The sequence below is a fragment of the Triticum aestivum genome, chromosome 2D, assembly GCF_018294505.1.
Source record: "Triticum aestivum cultivar Chinese Spring chromosome 2D, IWGSC CS RefSeq v2.1, whole genome shotgun sequence".
NCBI lineage: Eukaryota > Viridiplantae > Streptophyta > Magnoliopsida > Poales > Poaceae > Triticum > Triticum aestivum.
In genome coordinates this window covers 189,693,091-189,711,080 of record NC_057799.1, presented here as the reverse complement: position 1 = coordinate 189,711,080, position 17,990 = coordinate 189,693,091, and the positions used below count along the sequence as shown (strand labels likewise).

Here is a 17,990-nt window from a genome sequence, read left to right as displayed (position 1 = left end):
TTCATGCTCTGAAAGGTTAGCACTAATAATAACAGGATATATCTTTTTCTCATCAAGATAAGCATATTTAAGAGTATCAGGCAACGGTTTAAGCTCAAACACGGGATCACCCTTGGGTGGAGGAGGATCCCCTAGGATTTCAACAGGCAAATTGTGTTTCAGGATAGGTTCCTGTTTAAAGAATACTTCATCTATTTCCCTTCTTTCATTCATAAACATATCATTTTCATGGTCTAGCAAATATTGTTCTAAAGGATCACTAGGAGGTACGGCAATAGAAGCAAGACCAATAATTTCATCCTTACTAGGCAATTCTTCTTCACGGTGTTGTCTACTAAATTTAGAGAAATTAAACTCATGAGACATATCACCCAAGCCTATAGTAACAACATCCTTTTCGCAGTCTATCCTAGCATTGACGGTGTTCAAGAAGGGTCTACCAAATATAATGGGACAAAAGCTATCTTGTGGGGAACCAAGAACAAGAAAATCAGCAGGATATTTAGTTTTCCCACACAAGACTTCAACATCTCTTACAATTCCCATTGGTGAAATAGTATCTCTATTGGCAAGTTTAATTGTGACATCAATATCTTCTATCTCAGCAGGTGCAATATCATGCATAATTTCTTTGTATAAGTCATAAGGTATTGCACTAACACTAGCACCCATATCACACAAGCCATGATAACAATGATCTCCTATTTTAACAGAAATAACAGGCATGCCTACCACAGGTCTATGTTTATCTTTAGCACAAGGTTTGGCAATTCTAGCAGTTTCACCGCAGAAATAAATAACATGCCCATCAATATTATCAGCCAAGAGATCTTTAACAATAGCAATATTAGGTTCAACTTTAACTTGCTCAGGAGGTGTATAAGTTCTAATATTGCTTTTACGAACCACAGTTGAAGCTTTAGCATGATCCTTTATTCTAACAGGGAAAGGTGGTTTCTCAACATAAGAAGTAGGAACAATAGGATCATTATAAGTGATAGTCTTTTCTTCAACTTTAATAGGTGCAGCTACTTTTACTTCTATGGGAGGATGATATTAAACCACTTCTCCTTAGGGAGATCAACATAAGTAGCAAAAGATTCATAGAAAGAGGCTACTATCTCAGAGTCAAGTCCATATTTAGTGCTAAACTTACGGAAAACATCGGTATCCATAAAAGATTTAACACAATCAAACTTAGGTGTCATACCTGACTCCTTACCTTCGTCGAGATCCCAATCTTCAGAGTTGCGTTTAATTCTATCCAATAAACCCCATTTGAATTCAATAGTCTTCATCATAAAAGAGCCAGCACAAGAAGTATCGAGCATGGTGCGATTATTTTCAGAAAGCCGAGCATAAAAACTTTGAATAATTATTTCTCTTGGGAGCTCATGATTGGGGCATGAATATAACATTGATTTAAGCCTCCCCCAAGCTTGAGCGATGCTTTCTCCTTCGCGAGGCCAAAAATTATATATATAATTGCGATCACGATGAACAAGATGCATAGGATAAAATTTCTGATGAAATTCCAATTTCAATCGTTTGTAGTTCCATGATCCCGTATCATCACATAGCCTATACCATGTCGATGCATCTCCCTTCAAAGATAAAGGGAAGACCTTCTTCTTAATAACATCACCGGGTATACCTGCAAGCTTAAATAATCCACAAACTTCATCCACATATATTAGGTGCTCATCAGGATGCTTTGTTCCATCTCCTGCAAAAGGATTAGCTAGCAGTTTTTCTAACATACCCGAAGGAATCTCAAAGTGGACATCTTTCATTTTCAGTAGGTTCAGTAGGTTGAGGAGCAACTCTTTGCTCTACTGGTCGGGGTGAAGATACCCCGAACAAGCCCCTCAGAGGATTACTTTCCATAGTAACAAGTGACAGTAAATTTCAGCACACTATATAAATTTTTCCTTACCAAATTCCACCTACCAAAGGCGCTTCACTCCCCGGCAACGGCGCCAGAAAAGAGTCTTGATGACCCACAAGTATAGGGGATCTATCGTAGTCCTTTCGATAAGTAAGAGTGTCGAACCCAACGAGGAGCAGAAGGAAATGATAAGCGGTTTTCAGCAAGGTATTCTCTGCAAGCACTGAAATAATAGGTAACAGATAGTTTTGTGATAGGATAATTTGTAACGAGCAACAAGTAACAAAAGTAAATAAAGTGCAGCAAGGTGGCCCAATCCTTTTTGTAGCAAAGGACAAGCCTGGACAAACTCTTATATAGAGAAAAGCGCTCCCGAGGACACATGGGAATTATCGTCAAGCTAGTTTTCATCACGTTCATATGATTCGCGTTCGGTACTTTGATAATTTGATATGTGGGTGGACCGGTGCTTGGGTGCTGTTCTTACTTGAACAAGCATCCCACTTATGATTAACCTCTATTGCAAGCATCCGCAACTACAACAAAAGTATTAAGGTAAACCTAACCATAGCATGAAACATATGGATCCAAATCAGCCCCTTACGAAGCAACGCATAAACTAGGGTTTAAGCTTCTGTCACTCTAGCAACCCATCATCTACTTATTACTTCCCAATGCCTTCCCCTAGGCCCAAATAATGGTGAAGTGTTATGTAGTCGACGTTCACATAACACCACTAGAGGATAGACAACATACATCTCATCAAAATATCGAACGAATACCAAATTCACATGACTACTAATAGCAAGACTTCTCCCATGTCCTCAGGAACAAACGTAACTACTCACAAAGCAGATTCATGTTCATAATCAGAGGGGTATTAATATGCATAAAGGATCTGAACATATGATCTTCCACCAAATAAACCAACTAGTATCAACTACAATGAGTAATCAACACTACTAGCAACCTACAGGTACCAATCCCAGACTTGGAGACAAGAATTGGATACAAGAGATGAACTAGGGTTTGAGAGGAGATGGTGCTGGTGAAGATGTTGATGGAGATTGCCCTCTCCCGATGAGAGGAGCGTTGGTGATGACGATGGCGATGATTTCCCCCTCCCGGAGGAAAGTTTCCCCAGCAGAACAAGTCTGTCGGAACCCTAGATTGGTTCCGCCAAGGTTCCGCCTCGTGGCGGCGGAGTCTCGTCCCGAAAGGTTGCTTATGATTTTTCTTCGAACGAAAGACTTCATATAGCAGAAGATGGCCACCGGAGGGCCAACAAGGGGCCCACGAGGCAGGGGGCGCGCCCTGGGGGGTAGGGCGCGCCCCCCACCCTCGTGGCCAGGTGCCCCCCTGACGTACTTCTTCCGCTCAATATTTTTTATTATTTCCAAAAATAACTTTCGTGGAGTTTCAGGACTTTTGGAGTTGTGCAGAATAGGTCTCTAATATTTGCTTCTTTTCCAGCCCGGAATTCCAGCTGCCGGCATTCTCCCTCCTTATGTAAACCTTGTAAAATAAGAGAGAATAGGCATAAGTATTGTGACATAATGTGTAATAACAGCCCATAATGCAATAAATATCGATATAAAAGCATGATGCAAAATGGACGTATAAAAAAGGTCACTACAGATGGCAGGAAACTATCATTCAGGAGGGTGTAGAAGAGGTTGATGAAAACTATGACGACCCAACTTTTCTCCAGGTAATTTCAGTGTTTCACCTCAACTGAATTTAACTGAAGATAAGTGCATGCATATAACTGTATTAAACTGAAGTTAACTGAATATATGCTGTATTAAACTTAAGTTAACTAAACTTAACTGAATTTAACTGAACTTCACTAAACTTAGCTGAACTTAACTAAACTTAATTGAATTTAACTGAACTTAACTGAATTTAACTAAGTTTTATGCTTTACAGGACATCTTCCCTAACCAGCCAGATCCTAGGTTGGACCCAAGTGAGTCACCAACCAGTATGGTGTTCGACATGGCTCGAAGAGAGATTGCAAGAAGAGGTACTGAAAGGGTTCATGTGCCACTGCCTGAGCTTTCTTCATTTGTTGCTGCTACTGGTGCTGCAATACCTTAGCCAAGAGTGACTACATAAATGCACATAGGGAGGCAAACAAGGGCAAGCACACAAGCTAACAAAGGAGAAGGATCTCAAGCTGCTGGTAGGGCAAGAGGAAGGAAAAGACCAAGAAATGCAGATGCAGGGAGAGGAAGAGGAGCAAATGCAACTGCAGCTGGAGGAAGAGGAGAAAGTGCAACTGCAGGTAGAGGCAGAGGAGCAAATGCAACTGCAGGGAGAGGAAGAGGAGGAAATGCAACTTCAAGGAGAGGAAGAGGAGCAAATGTAGATTCAGATAGAGGAAGAGGTGCAAATGTAGATTCAGGTAGAGGAAGAGGTGCAAATGCAGATTCAGGTAGAGGAAGAGGAGCAAATGCAGGGAGAGGTCTTGCATGGCTGTTGTTTGGAGATGACAACAATGGCCTAATTCCAGATCTCAATGGTCCTCCTGAAGATGTTGTGGCACCTGATCCCTGATTTGATAGAACTGTTCACTGCCATTTTTTTTGTTTAGGCCTACAGTGATTTAACTTGTGAACTGGCCAATTTTGGGATGCCAAACAGTGGCATACATTGCCTGTTTTTGGATGGCAAACAATGGCTTATACTGCCATTTTTTTATGGCAAACAATGTCATATAATACCTATTTTCTGATGTCAAACAATGGCATTCAACACCCTTTTAATGAATTATGTGTGATAATGACTAGTTGATGTTCTAGTTAATTGAATTTTATGCTGCATTTTTGAAGATGACCCAGCTGTTATAATATTTTTACTAGTTGATGTTCTAGTTAACTGAATTTTACGCTTTATTTCTGAAGATGACCAAGTTGTTATAATATTTTTACTAGTTGATGTTCTGGTTAACTGAATTTTATGCTTTATTTCTGAAAGTGACCAAGTTGTTAAAAATATTTTTACTAGTTGATGTTCTGGTTAACTGAATTTTATGTTGCATTTCTGAAGATGACACAATTGCTAAAATATTTTCAAAAAAATTGATGTCATGGGGATCAAACCCAGGACCCTTTTGTTTGATCTGCTGAGTTCCATGCCAGTGGGATAGTAGTAGTGATTTGTTAGATACCCACTGCTAAAGTTTATTATAGTTAGATAGACTGCCCCTGTTAACGCGGTCAAGAGTGGTGTCGTTCTCTCTTCCATTTGTACTAAAAACCACCACACACCACCCCCACTTTCCACTACCCACTTCCGATTCATGTCACCTTGGTCTCTACGCTCCCCACCTCCCACTCCACCACAAGAAAACCCTTGCCGGCCATCTCGACGCTGCCACTGACGCCGTGGACAACCACCCTGAGGATGGTCGACGATCTGGCAGGCGACGACCAGGTCGCACACGCGGAGCTCCAATAGATAGGCTGGTGGTTCCCTAGCATCGACATGCTTTGGAACCACGTGCGCGGCCTCATCAAGGTGATGACCAATGACGAGAAGAACCGCGCTCTCCTAGACGGCCCAGGTACCCCTCCGGCAAACATCCTTCGTTTCGCAATGGCGGAGACATGCTCCGACGATCCGAGGCAGCATGCTCGTTGGTGGATGTACAGGTCCGCCACCACACCGCAGCCGCAGCCGGATCCGTCGCGCTTGTGGTTGAGGATGTAGCGCGTCCACGATGTGGTTCTCGCCGTGCCTGCGCCGGAGCTCCTCGTGCACGATGATGTGTCCGACGCATCTTTATCGTCCAACTCGGAGTACTGCAAGGTCGACTCTGATAACGACTCTAGCTACAAGGCGGATTCTGATTCGTCTGGCGAACAAGAGGTGGAGATGGTTGTCTTATCGGACGACGAGCAGGAGGAGATCCAGATGGTGGTGCCCGTCCTCGACGCCAAGGAGGGCGACAAAGAACTCCCGATTGACATGGAGGTGCTGCCAGATGTGCCTAACATCGTCAAGCAGGAGGTGGTGGCGGAGGAAGCACAGGAGGCGGAGAAGACTAGGAAGAATCCATTTGCATGGGAGGTGCACCGCTCAGAGCGTCTGAAGCACCTGAAGCACTGAAGATGCAGGAGAGGAAGATGAAGCCTGAAGATGCAGTAGTTATGTATGCTGACTAGCAAGAAAAATCAACATATAAGTTAGTAATATTTTGGGCTTAGTCAAGTTAGGTGTGCTTTTATATAAATAAAGCACATAAGTTAACTGTAATGTGGAATGTTATGGTTGCACTGCTGCTAAGATGGTCTGAACTAATGCTGCAATGGTTAAGCACTTATGTTGTTATCATGTTGCTATATTGTTATGCTGCTTTGCAATGTTCCTATATTGTCATGCTGCTTTCAGTTGCTGGTGCTGGCGCTGCTGTTACAATGGTCTGTTAAGTAGGTGATTCAGTTAACTTTAACACTGCCAAAAATCCAGTTAACTAGATTAATCCAGCTACCTTTTTTACACTGCCAAAAATTCAGTTAAATTCAGTACACTAGCTTCATTCAGTTAACTGTCACCACTGAAAGAAGTTTAGTTAACTAGATAAATTCAGTTAACTTTAACACTGTGTTTCAATCCAGTTAAATTCAGTAAACTGGTTTCATTCAGTTAACTGACAGCACTGATTTTCAGTTAACTAGATAAATTCAGTTAACTTGCTTCATTTAACTAGATAAATTTAGTTAACAAGCCAAATTCAATTTACTGTAAGCACTGATTTTCTTCACCGAACTATATACAAATAAGTGAGACAGATTCAGTAAAACTTGCTTCATTAACCTAATTACAAAAGAGAGACAAATTCAGTTTACTGGAAATGCAGTTTACTGGCTTTATTTAACTGAATCTTCAGTAAACTGTAAATGCATCTTCAGTTTACTGCAAATGCAGTTAACTGAATCTCCCATTTACCGCAAATTCAGTTAGCACTGTAAAAAAATCAGTTATCTGGCAACATTCAGAAAACTGTTAACACTGGAACAACATAACTTGGGGCAGCCATACAAATTTAGTTAACTAGAAGCAGTCATACAAATTCAGTGCATCAGATAATTCTGTCATACAAATTAACCAAGTTCAATAAAGAAGTACAACTAATTAATAGCTCCAACTTAAGGCAGCATTACAACAACAATGAATTACTCAAATTCATCTAAGATCTCCTTCACCCTCTTTATCTTGCTCTTGGTCTCCTCCTTATGCCTGAATAAATCACCAATCATGTACTCTAGTTTCTTCTTCTCCTCCTTCAACTCATCCCTCCGTGACACCACTTTGTCCATCTCTTCCTTCAATTTGTCCCTCTCTTGCATCATCTAATCCTTCTCTTTCTATGCCTTAGCCCTCACCACCTGATGAATGCTAGTGGCAGACTTTTCAGACATATTCTTCTTCTCAAGCTCTTGCTTTAGGTCAGAAAGAGCAAGTTGTGCATTGCCCAAATTCAGTAATTGCCTGCTCCTTGTCACCTACCATCTTAGCAAAATCTAGTTTAAAAAATCTAACTTCATTTTCCATCTTTTTCTTCTCTCCCAAAACCTTTTTGATTTCTTCAGCATTAACCACATTCTGCCTGCTAAGCTTGGTCTCATCTTCATACATACCCCAAACCCTAGCTAGACTCATCTTCAGAGTGGCAGTCCATTCAGGGTCAACCCACTCCACATAGCTGCATTTAGATCCTTCCTAACAATTAAGAAAACAAAATACAAATTTCAGCTAAGTGCTTACAAATCATGTCATGGAATACAATTCAGTTATGTATTTACAGTGAGGTTGGAGCATTAGTGAACTACACTAAGAATATCACTTAGCCCTTTTCTAACTATTGATAATCTAGGTAGAGTACTATGGCACAAAACAACAATATCAATTATTCAGATAAGAACATATGGCACTATCATTCAAAGTACATTCACAGTGTATACAGACCACATATGAACTGAAATGCCAGAAATCTGAACTTGTAGTTAACTGATGATATCAACTGAATTTATAGTTAACTGAAGATCTGGAAATCTGAATCTGCTTACCTTTTGTGCACAACCAAGAAATCTCCTTTCACTGTCAACTGAATCAAATGCAACAAACTTATTGCAGACAGCTTGGTGTTCACATCTAGCAGCAAGATCTACAGCGGGGCCCCTCCACTCGGAGCAGAGAATGGTGGCAGGAGGCTAAAAATGATTCTGGTCAGCAAAAATCCCCATTTTGCCTAACCCTAAATCCCAAATGTTGGCACGAGGATAAAACAAGCCGTCACCTAACTGGTGGCGGAGTCGTCGTCAGACGACGAGCTCGATCCCTCACTCCAGGAAACCATGGCGGCGAGCTTGACGACGGCGACGAGCAGGACGTCAGCGGCGACGAGCAAGGATGGGACCAGAGAGCGGTGAGAGTAGAGAGAGGTGAATGATTGAGCTATGTGATGGGGCCACCGAATTCCAAAAGAATATACACTGGAATATTCCGACAGAGACGAGGTACTGCCGGTAGATACAGGAAAATGGTAGGGGTCTAAGTGCAAAATGTGCCGCGCTGACCAGCTCGTCCACTTGGCGTCCACTTGGCTGCACGTGATTGGCCCAGGACTAAACTTGCTCATCTGCTGCAAGTTCAGGGACCACCCAATCCACTTTTGCAAGTACAGAGACTTAGGGTGCTATTACCTCATACCATAACAAGGTTTGTCCGGCTTCGATGAGGGAGGGGCGATGACGGCAGCCTCCTTTCGGCTTGCTCAAGTGCTTGTAGATCAAATGTTTCTCAAAAAAAGAATAAAGAAGGATTGAAGTGTAAAAAAAAAGAAAAAGAAAAAAACGCTGACTGCATTATCGCGTTCTCGTTTTCCATAGCAACCCGTTACCCAACCATAGCCTGCGGGCTGGTTGCGCAATGGCGGCGGGTCCCTTCGCGCTCCGCCTAGGGCCGCGCCTCGCGGCGCCGACGGTGGCGAGTGCGACGAGGGGAGGAGGACGAGGAAGTGGTCGCCCTACGGCGAGCCGAGCGCTGTAAGCGGACAATCTGTTTTCTCCAGCCTCTCTTTGTTGTTCTCGTGGCCTGCGTCCGGGCTTCCGGAAATGGGGGTAGTGAGCGGCTAGTCCGCTCGAGCTGCAAGCTGCGGTGTATTTCACGAGCCCGAGTGCACGGCTAGAGCTGCAGCCTGCCGGTGTCGCGGTTAGATCGGATTTGATGATTGGGGATTGGATTGTGCGTCCCTTCTACGTCGTGCGCTTCCTAAGTTGTCACTTGCAGTGGTCTGGTCTAGTAGGAATTCTACTACGAGTATTAAAGGAGCACCCTGATTTGTTATGCATTATTAGGTGATGCAGTTCGGCGTACAAAAAGTGGTTTTATGTGAGGTGGTCGAACATGGTTTACTGACCCTGGACAGCGTATTGTTGAAGAAGCCTTGTTCTGGATGTCGAGAGTTGAGTTAGGACTTAGATTACATGTTCTGTAAGACTAACTTCTGATCCTCTACATGTTACTTTGTTATTAGGATGCGGTAGTCCTGTTTAGGATATGGAGCAGCAATATCTGGTGTTAGGTGTAATTTCACTGGGTACATACTTATTGTTACATATGGTGGTACTTGGTACACTTTTTGTTTTTGTTTTGTAAATGAACAATTTGACAAGTCCTGTATCCTGATGTTTACTTGGTTGTCAGGATTCTGCCAGAGAACTCGATTCATCTACATCTAAGTTTAATTTTTTTACATATTGTTGTTCAGCACATGCGCCGCGATGTGCTGGTTCCATACTTCAAAGGTCCTCTTTCTTTACGATGATGAATGTTGGGGCTGGTGATGATGGCATGTCAGTCATCCCACCTCCATTCCATCAGAAGTAATTTGCTGACATATGTCCTCATTTCTCCACATATATACTTAGCATCTTGCCTTTGGGGTTTTGAAATATGGAATATGATTCTTTTTACATGTCTTTCTCATTGCTTGTTTTATGTTCTGTATGAAATTCTAACTGTCCAAGTAAATTTCTGTGACCATTGGATTTATATGGGCATTGATATGCTGGTGGATTTACATATATTGCTATTTGAGAAAGCCTGTTAAAATTTACTGTTCACCTTCTCTTATCAATTTAAGCTTTGAATGAACTGATCGGTAAATAAAACTCACTGTGATACCAATGCTTCAAGTTTTAGCTAACAATGATATAAAGAAAAGAACAGCTGTGCTGACCTCTAGTCCACGAATTAGGCCTAGTGAAGCCTAGATACAAGGGTTCAGGGTGGGAGGGGGGCGGAGCAGTGTGTGAATTGAGTGGTGCATGAAATCCAATTTATGTTAGAGCAGGCTTTGTCCTTAGAGAGGTTAAATGAGCATGAAGATTTACTGTTCTGATACTGTCAGGAGAATACAATTAGACTACTCATGTTTATCTGCTATTCAATGCATAAATAGATTCAAGTAGAAGAACACTTCACATAGGGAAGGCATGGGTGGTGATGGACTTTTGGACTTAGTTTTTCGCTGTTAGCCTCCTTCAGTGTCAGCGTAACTCTGTTTTTACTTTTGCACCAGGATGCTATTTTGTTCTTTTCGTTCCATTATCAGCTGATAGTGGAACCTGGTCCTTTCCTAGGATTGTATGGAAAATGAATGAGTGATGGAGGGTGTTTTTCTGTGTTTTGACATTTGGTTTCTTCTGCTGCCACAGTGTCACATGTCAAATTCTCGTTGTGTGTCTTTCAATTAATGATAAGATGAGTGTGTGTGGTCCTATTCTGCCAAACTGTATCACATCGGTCAGTTTCCCTATTCATCCTAAATATCAAGGTATGTTCAACTTTGAAGAACAGAGCAAGTTTGGATGAACATGAAGATCAATGTCTCTGATGCAATGTAGGAGAATACAATGAGACCACACACACTTGTCTTTCATTCATTGCATAAATGGAAATGAATGAATGATTAGTTGACGTGTGGTAATGAAAGCACAATGGAATACAAAGTAATCTAAAAAACGGCTCAAGAGGGGAAAACAAAGCACATTGTTGGTGTGCATTTTCTGTTGCTGCTCATAGTGGTCTTTGTAGAATAGTTGTCTATTCGCTTAATGATAAGCCGAGTTTTTAGTCTTGTTCTATCCACCTACATGGTGTCAGAGCAAATGATTTTCCATTCACCTAAACTAGCCAGCTCCGTTCAAAGAGCAGAGTGAGCTCATATGAAGATGAAGACCGGATGCTCTGATACCATGTAGAAGAATACAAAAGGACTATATCTTGTCATATAAATAAGTAGATTTGGTAGAAGAACACTTGATCTACAATAACAAAAGTAGCACAATGGCAAAGCAAACTAATCTAACTATTGCTCGAGAAGGGGGGTGGGGAGAGGATTCTTCTACTGTTGGGCTTGAGTGAATCATAGCATGTATGTATCTAAGAGGAAAAGCATTGACACCAGTTCGAGAAATGAAAGAAGCAGATATAAAGCATTCATTTGAGTGACTTTCCCTTGATGTAGGACATTGTGTAGGGAGGAACCTCGTCACATAGAAGCTAGCTCCAAAAATATTTTAGTTGTATGACTATTAATCCATTTGAGGACATATCTAGAGGATAACAACAAAAGTAAACAATATTTGTTCATTTCCCCATGCTACTATTCCTATAGGTCCTTCTATGATGTTCTAGTAATATTTTGGGTCATGTGCACCTATGTGGAAACATCCTGGAAGAAGAAATTGTCGGTAGAGCACATACCAGTGGTTTGCCAGACTTGAGGTACACTCGCTCGATTTCAGGATCAAACTCCATGTCGTTGTGTCGCCTAACAAAGATGTCTGTCAGGTCGTGGGAGTTGGCTCCATATAACACAAAATTCAGCATGTGCATCAAGGGGAAAAGGGGAGAAACAAGAACATAGCTCCCTATAACAGTATAGAAGGTAGGTGTAGGTGGCCCAATAGTTCAATGTTGTTTCTCCCCTTTTCTCCTCGATGACCATGCTGATTTTGTGTTATAAGGAGCCAACTTCTGTGACCTCGCATGCGTTATTGTCAGGCGAGACAATGTCGTGGAGTTTGATCCTAAAATCAAGCGTGTATCGCACGTCCGTCAAAGGTCAAACTACCGGTATGTGCTATAACACCAATTTCTTTCAGGATATTTCCACATTGATGCAAATCTATGTCACATGACTCAAAATGTTGCCAGAACATCACAAGGGGAATTATAGGAGTAGTAGCATGGGAAAAATAAACGAACACCGTTGTTTTTGCTGTTATCTTCTAAATATTCCCTCGTATAGATTAAGTTCTTTGCCATACAACTAAGATATTGTTGTTGAAGAGCTGACTTCTATGTGGCCACGTTCCTCTCTAAGCAATGTCATACGTCAAGGGAAAACCACTCAAGTTAGTACCTTATGTACGCTGCTTTCATTTCTCGAACTGTACCAGATTGTCAATGCTCTATTATTGATAAACACATGTCAAGTCCATGAGTTGTGTCTCCCTCTATTTAATGGCAAGATGAGTGTGATTGATATTATTCTGTTTGTCAAAATGGTATCAGAGTGGACCATCTTTCTGCTCAGCCGAACTAGCAAGCTGTGTTCACCTGATGGTGATACAAAAAGTTCAGATGAACACTAGAATAAACTTCCTTTTTTGATGTATGAGAGAATATAATAAGACAACATACACTTAACATATCATTCATTGAATAAATAGAGAAGTGAAGTGATCATCACTTGAAGTAGAAGTCTACAACAAATGAAGAATCACTATGACAAAACATAGTAAGCTAAAGAGTATATCTAGAGAAAACAGGATGATTTATTCAACAAATGTCAAGATCAGTGTGTCTGGTCTCATCCGATTCGCCAATATGGTATAAAGAGAGGAATTTTCTCACTTGAACTAGCAAGTATGTTCAACTATAGGGGAATAGAGCTAGTCCGGAGGGACATGAACATCGACCACTCTGATACCATATAGAAATAATACAGCGACCATACATTCATTCTTATCTTAACACTCATTGAATAACTAGAGATGAATTTAAGAGCACTTGATGTGTATATACAGAAAAGGCACAACTGCAGAACAGTCAAAGCTAAAATAAGAGCTCTAGAGGGAGTTTCCCAGGGAAGGTTTTCTGCAGGTCATTTTGTATTAGAATACAACTTGTTTGCATTGTTTGGATTTACGTGGGCCCTCCAGTTTGCAGTAACTGCTACCAAGATTATGATATGTGTTCTGAGATGCTCTTCACTAGTTACCAAATTAAATTGCATTTATTTTGGTCATAGGGTGTCAAAGAAGCCAAACAAGGACCACCGTTTGTGGATTAGGAAGGATTCGGCTGGGTCAGGGAAGAAGGCTCTTTGTCTTGTTAATACTGTAAGATATAACGCCACTCGATCATGATGTTTTCACCTTTCCATGCTGAAATGTGTGAAATCAGTTCGACAAAGCGATCTCTTTGGCATTTTATTTTATTTTAGTTTTGCTCTTATGTGTAAGCATCTTTTTTGTAGCAATGGTATTATTGGGCTTAAAAACTGATCTGTGCTCAAATCAGTTTATGGAACCATCTCTCTTAGGTTTCAAAACTACCGAATGAAAAAGAAGCTGTTTATGGTGCATTGGATAGGTGGACCGCTTTTGAGTCTGAATTTCCAATTATAGCAGCGGCTAAAGCTTTGGAGATGTTGAAAAAGCGAAGAAAATGGCTACAGATTATCCAGGTAACTTATTATGAACTAAATTAGTTAGTTGGTAGTCTGTCTAGAATAGATCACAGTAATTCGCAAAAAATAAATAATTTCAGCAAGCTCATTTTCTCACATACCTCTCAACTTTTAATGGTTTCACAGGTAACCAAGTGGCTGATGAGTAAAGGTCAGGTGCTGACATGGACAACGTACGATACACTGCTGTTGGCTCTTTCTATGGATGGAAGAGTAGATGAGGCTGAGTCAATTTGGAATACTATCTTAGAAACTTATACACGCTCAGTGCCCAAGAAGTTGTTCTCTCGGATGATCCAGATTTACAACACGCGCCATCTTCCAGACAAAGTTTTGGAGGTTATATTTGAGTTTTAACACATTTGCTCTAGTGTTTCATTTTGAGAATCATGTGCTGTAGTCTTCAAGGCTAAATGTGTGGTTCATCCCAAACTACTTGAGTTTGTTATATCCAGGCTCCCTCTTTTTTAGTTTATTATTCGGCTCATCTAAAAATGTAACCAAGGAGGGTTCTAATTAAGTGTTGGACCTCGGATTAAAGCAACATTGAGAATCGAAATTAGGCATAAATTAAATGCTCCAAAGGCGAGTGAGCCAATAAACAAGGGGCGATAGTTATTGCAGGCCTTACAAACTGAAAAATTGCAGATTTTTAGATGATCCTAATAAACTGGAAAGGAGATATGTTTTTTTTTTGCGAAAGGGAAAGGAGGTACTCCTATGTTGAGTGTTAGGTTAATAATTAATGATATCAATTGCGGGACAGTCTATTGTGCTTTAATGATCAATGGCATTTAAGTGGTGTCTAGTGTTTTTTTTTTTGAACTGTAAGTGGTGTCTAGCTGGTTGGTCAAGGTTGAGGCTTCAGTCTAATTCTTCCTCGCCAATTTCAGATATATGCTGACATGGAGGAATTGGGCGTGCGTCCAGACGAGGATACAACAAGAAGAGTCGGACGAGCATTTGCGTCTTCAGGCCAGGAAGATAAGCAGAAGCCTGTCCTTGAAAAATACTTGAAGAAGTGGAAGTACATCCATTTCAACGGCGAGCGCGTTCGGGTGCGGAGGGCAGGACCTTTGGCCTAGCAAACGTCCTCTGGATAGCTTGGGGCGAACAATGCGAGTGTCGCCTTGTCTGGACATATGTGATTGCTATTGTTCTTCCGAGGTCCTATGCGAGCATGTCAGATGGAACGAGGTGTCGAAATTGTAATGCTCTCGCTCTCTAGACAAATGGACAATATCATAGTACAGGGTTGAGAACTGCCATTGCTAATGATGTTGGTACCCAAACATGTGTAAGTTGTGATGTTTCAGACAGGTTGCTGTCGTCTTCGGCACCATGTGCAGGAACAAAGTTTCGACGAACCAAGTCTGTTAATTAAACGCTACGGCGTGTGACATGACAATGACAGTACGGTCCTGCTCCTGATGAAGGGTGCAGTTAGCCACGCAGATCAGATCTTGTGTTCCAAACTTCCAATGCTGGCATGCTTTGCGCCAGCGATTCCACTATTGTTAGCGGCTGCGTCTGTGGCGAGACGAGACGAGTAGGGAAGGTCTGTAATAAGGACGTCGAGTCGTGCTGCTTCGGTGCTGGGCTGCAGTCTCCCACAAATGGCCGCGAATTTGCACGCTAGTCTTCTTTTCCACGCGCAACTCCAACCAAAATTTGGGGCGCTGGTTTGTTTGGCTCGGTTGGTTATCTGTCGTCCCGTTGCGTTGTGCACCTGGAAAGTGACAATGCGGATGGATCACCGGAGGCGACAAACCCGAAGCCTCCGGAACTAGCACCGGTGGATGCGAGCCACCCGCCGTGCGCGGCGCTGGTTCGCTGCCTCATCAGCCTCGCGCTCTCCTCGCCTACCCTTAACTGAAACCAATGCCACAGGTTTGCCGCGTAACAAGGAGCACAAAATGTAGGCAAGTCTAAAACTTCTGTATCCTGCTAGTAGAACTAGGAGGTTCTACACAAGACCGGAGCTAAACATTTTCAACGTGTTCTTTTCTCCTTCGTTTTGACTATGTTGAGATGACGTTGTGTTTGATAAGAAAAAGGAGGTTCAGTTTTATGTGCAGGTGTTGCTTTTTTTTTTGAATAAGGGAATATATTAATATCGCGAAGATCAGCGGCGGTGCCAGCACCAAAAAGCTGTGGGTTCAAATGCACTAAACTCTCTAAAATGTCCTAATTTTTTGCACAAATATTAATAGAAATAGGCTTGCAATCCAAAAGGCTGTGGGGTCAACTGACCCCATAGCTTACACATGGAATCGCCACCGGCGAAGATACCAATTACACCCAGCCTCTACAACAACGCAATGTCATAAAGACATTACGGATGCACACATCCGTAAAATCCTATATAATTGACAAATATCGTTTTATGTGCAGGTGTTGCTTTCGTGTATCACAGTACAAGTTGGCCACGCTCTTGGCTATATCCTATATAATAATAACGTATACTAAAGGGACACTGCTGTTCTGATCCCGAGCTCACCTCATGTGAGCTTGGGTGAACAATAAAATCGAAAATATTCAAAAAAATTCAAAAAATTCTATTTTGTGTGTGTGTAACATTGACAAATATTTTGATAGCTTCCAAAATTTCATCACGATGACATTGGTGAAAATGTGGCAATAAAATGTTGCTGCAAAATGTTCTTTTGAAATGCATTATGGAGCATCTATTTTTTTGCAATGTCTTCCATGAACGTCATTTCATGATGAAATTTTGCAAGCTGTCACACTATTTGTCAATGTTTCACACAAAAAAAATCAAAATCTTTTGATATTCTTTTTACTGTTTACCCGAGCTCACATGAGCTTGGAATTAGAACAACACTTTTGGTATTAAAGTGGCTTACCACATAATTTATATCTCAGTTTGGATGGTTCTTACCCCCGTTCAGGTCTATTGGTCCCATCGTATTTTGTGTCAAATTTTGACCATAAATTTGGCTAAGATATAAGCTTTATTTCATAAAAATTATATTGTTAGATTCATATTCATAAGAGGTTTCTAATGATACTATTTTTATGGTATATAATTATTTTCTGGTCGTACAAGAGGACTAATAAATCCGAATGAAGGCAGTACTCGCCAGTGATGCTATAATAAATCCGAACGAAGGTGGTACTCGCCAGTGATGCTACGTGCAAAATTGTCATTCTTTTTACCAGGATTTTTTTCTACGCCTTTTGATGACTTGTAATAAACAATGTAATAATCATTGTTGTATGTGCCATGGACGAAGGTCATGGGTAAATGTACATATAGCTTCAAGTTTGGTTTTGGTAAGTAAGAGCAACTCTAATAGATCCCCTATAATTTATAGATGAGTAAAGGACCGAGTATACTTGTAGTACTTTTGCTTCTCTAAAAAAATGGTCATTCCTAACCGATCCACTAAATTTAATAGAGTAAAACTTATATTTGACTCATGCATTTCGTCGAACACTTGTTATGCGCGGTGGGATTCCGAAAGCGCAGCGAGGCCGAAGTCACACACCTTGAGGTTGTCGTCAGCATCGAGGAGGACGTTCTGGGGCTTGACGTCACGGTGGGAGACTTCGCGCATGTGGCAGTAGATAAGTGCGACCACTAGCTGGAGGAAGACCCGGTGCACAGCGTATGTCGGGGAGACCTCGCCGAGCACGCGTGCGTCCATGCTGCAGGCGGCGAGCCCAGACTTTTCGAACACCTTGATGGCCACGGTCTCCATGCCGATGAGGGAGCGTGCTGTAACACCCCCAGTGTTAAGTTACATTGAGCTCATGATAATGATGCCATGTCATCATATTTTGAAAGCTTAATTGCCCCTTGATAAAAAACAAAGTCAAATTCAAATTTAAAATGCAAGTCAATTTTTTTTTCAAACAGTAAAACAAAAGTGTTCATAATATCACAAATATTCACTAACTAATTTTCATGATTAAACCAACATCATTTGAATTACTAAAATGCCCTTAACCTATTTAAAATTGGACCAACAACATTAAATTGGGACTTTTCAATTTAACAAATAAGTAAACTATTCAAAATAAATTGGCACTTGATGTGCTAACTCATAATGATGCCTAGTATTTATGTGACAAATTTCATATACAGCAAAATTCATTTAATAGCAAAAAGAAATACAAAACAGAGGAGAAAGAATAAAGCAGAAATTTAAAAAGAAAAAGACAGAAAATTGCACTGTGCTACTGGGCCCTAGTGGCCACAGTGTATGGCCCGACCCACCCAGCTCGTCCCCGACCTCCCACTACAGTAGGCAGGGGGACCGTGGCGCCATACCCCCACCATGGGCTCGCTCTAGACACGCGGAGCCC

General features: G+C 41.4%; 1 protein-coding gene across 1 annotated transcript; it reads left to right on the top strand.

Moving 5' to 3' along the window:
* Window positions 1-8,747: 8,747 nt before the first annotated feature.
* Window positions 8,748-15,043, top strand: LOC123052484 (pentatricopeptide repeat-containing protein At4g18975, chloroplastic). Its single transcript, XM_044475672.1, has 5 exons — window positions 8,748-8,940; window positions 13,218-13,308; window positions 13,512-13,655; window positions 13,785-13,997; window positions 14,552-15,043. The coding sequence occupies exons 1-5, from the start codon at window positions 8,825-8,827 to the stop codon at window positions 14,741-14,743; spliced, it is 756 nt and encodes a 251-aa protein (XP_044331607.1). The 5' UTR covers window positions 8,748-8,824; the 3' UTR covers window positions 14,744-15,043.
* The last annotated feature ends 2,947 nt before the right edge of the window (window positions 15,044-17,990 follow it).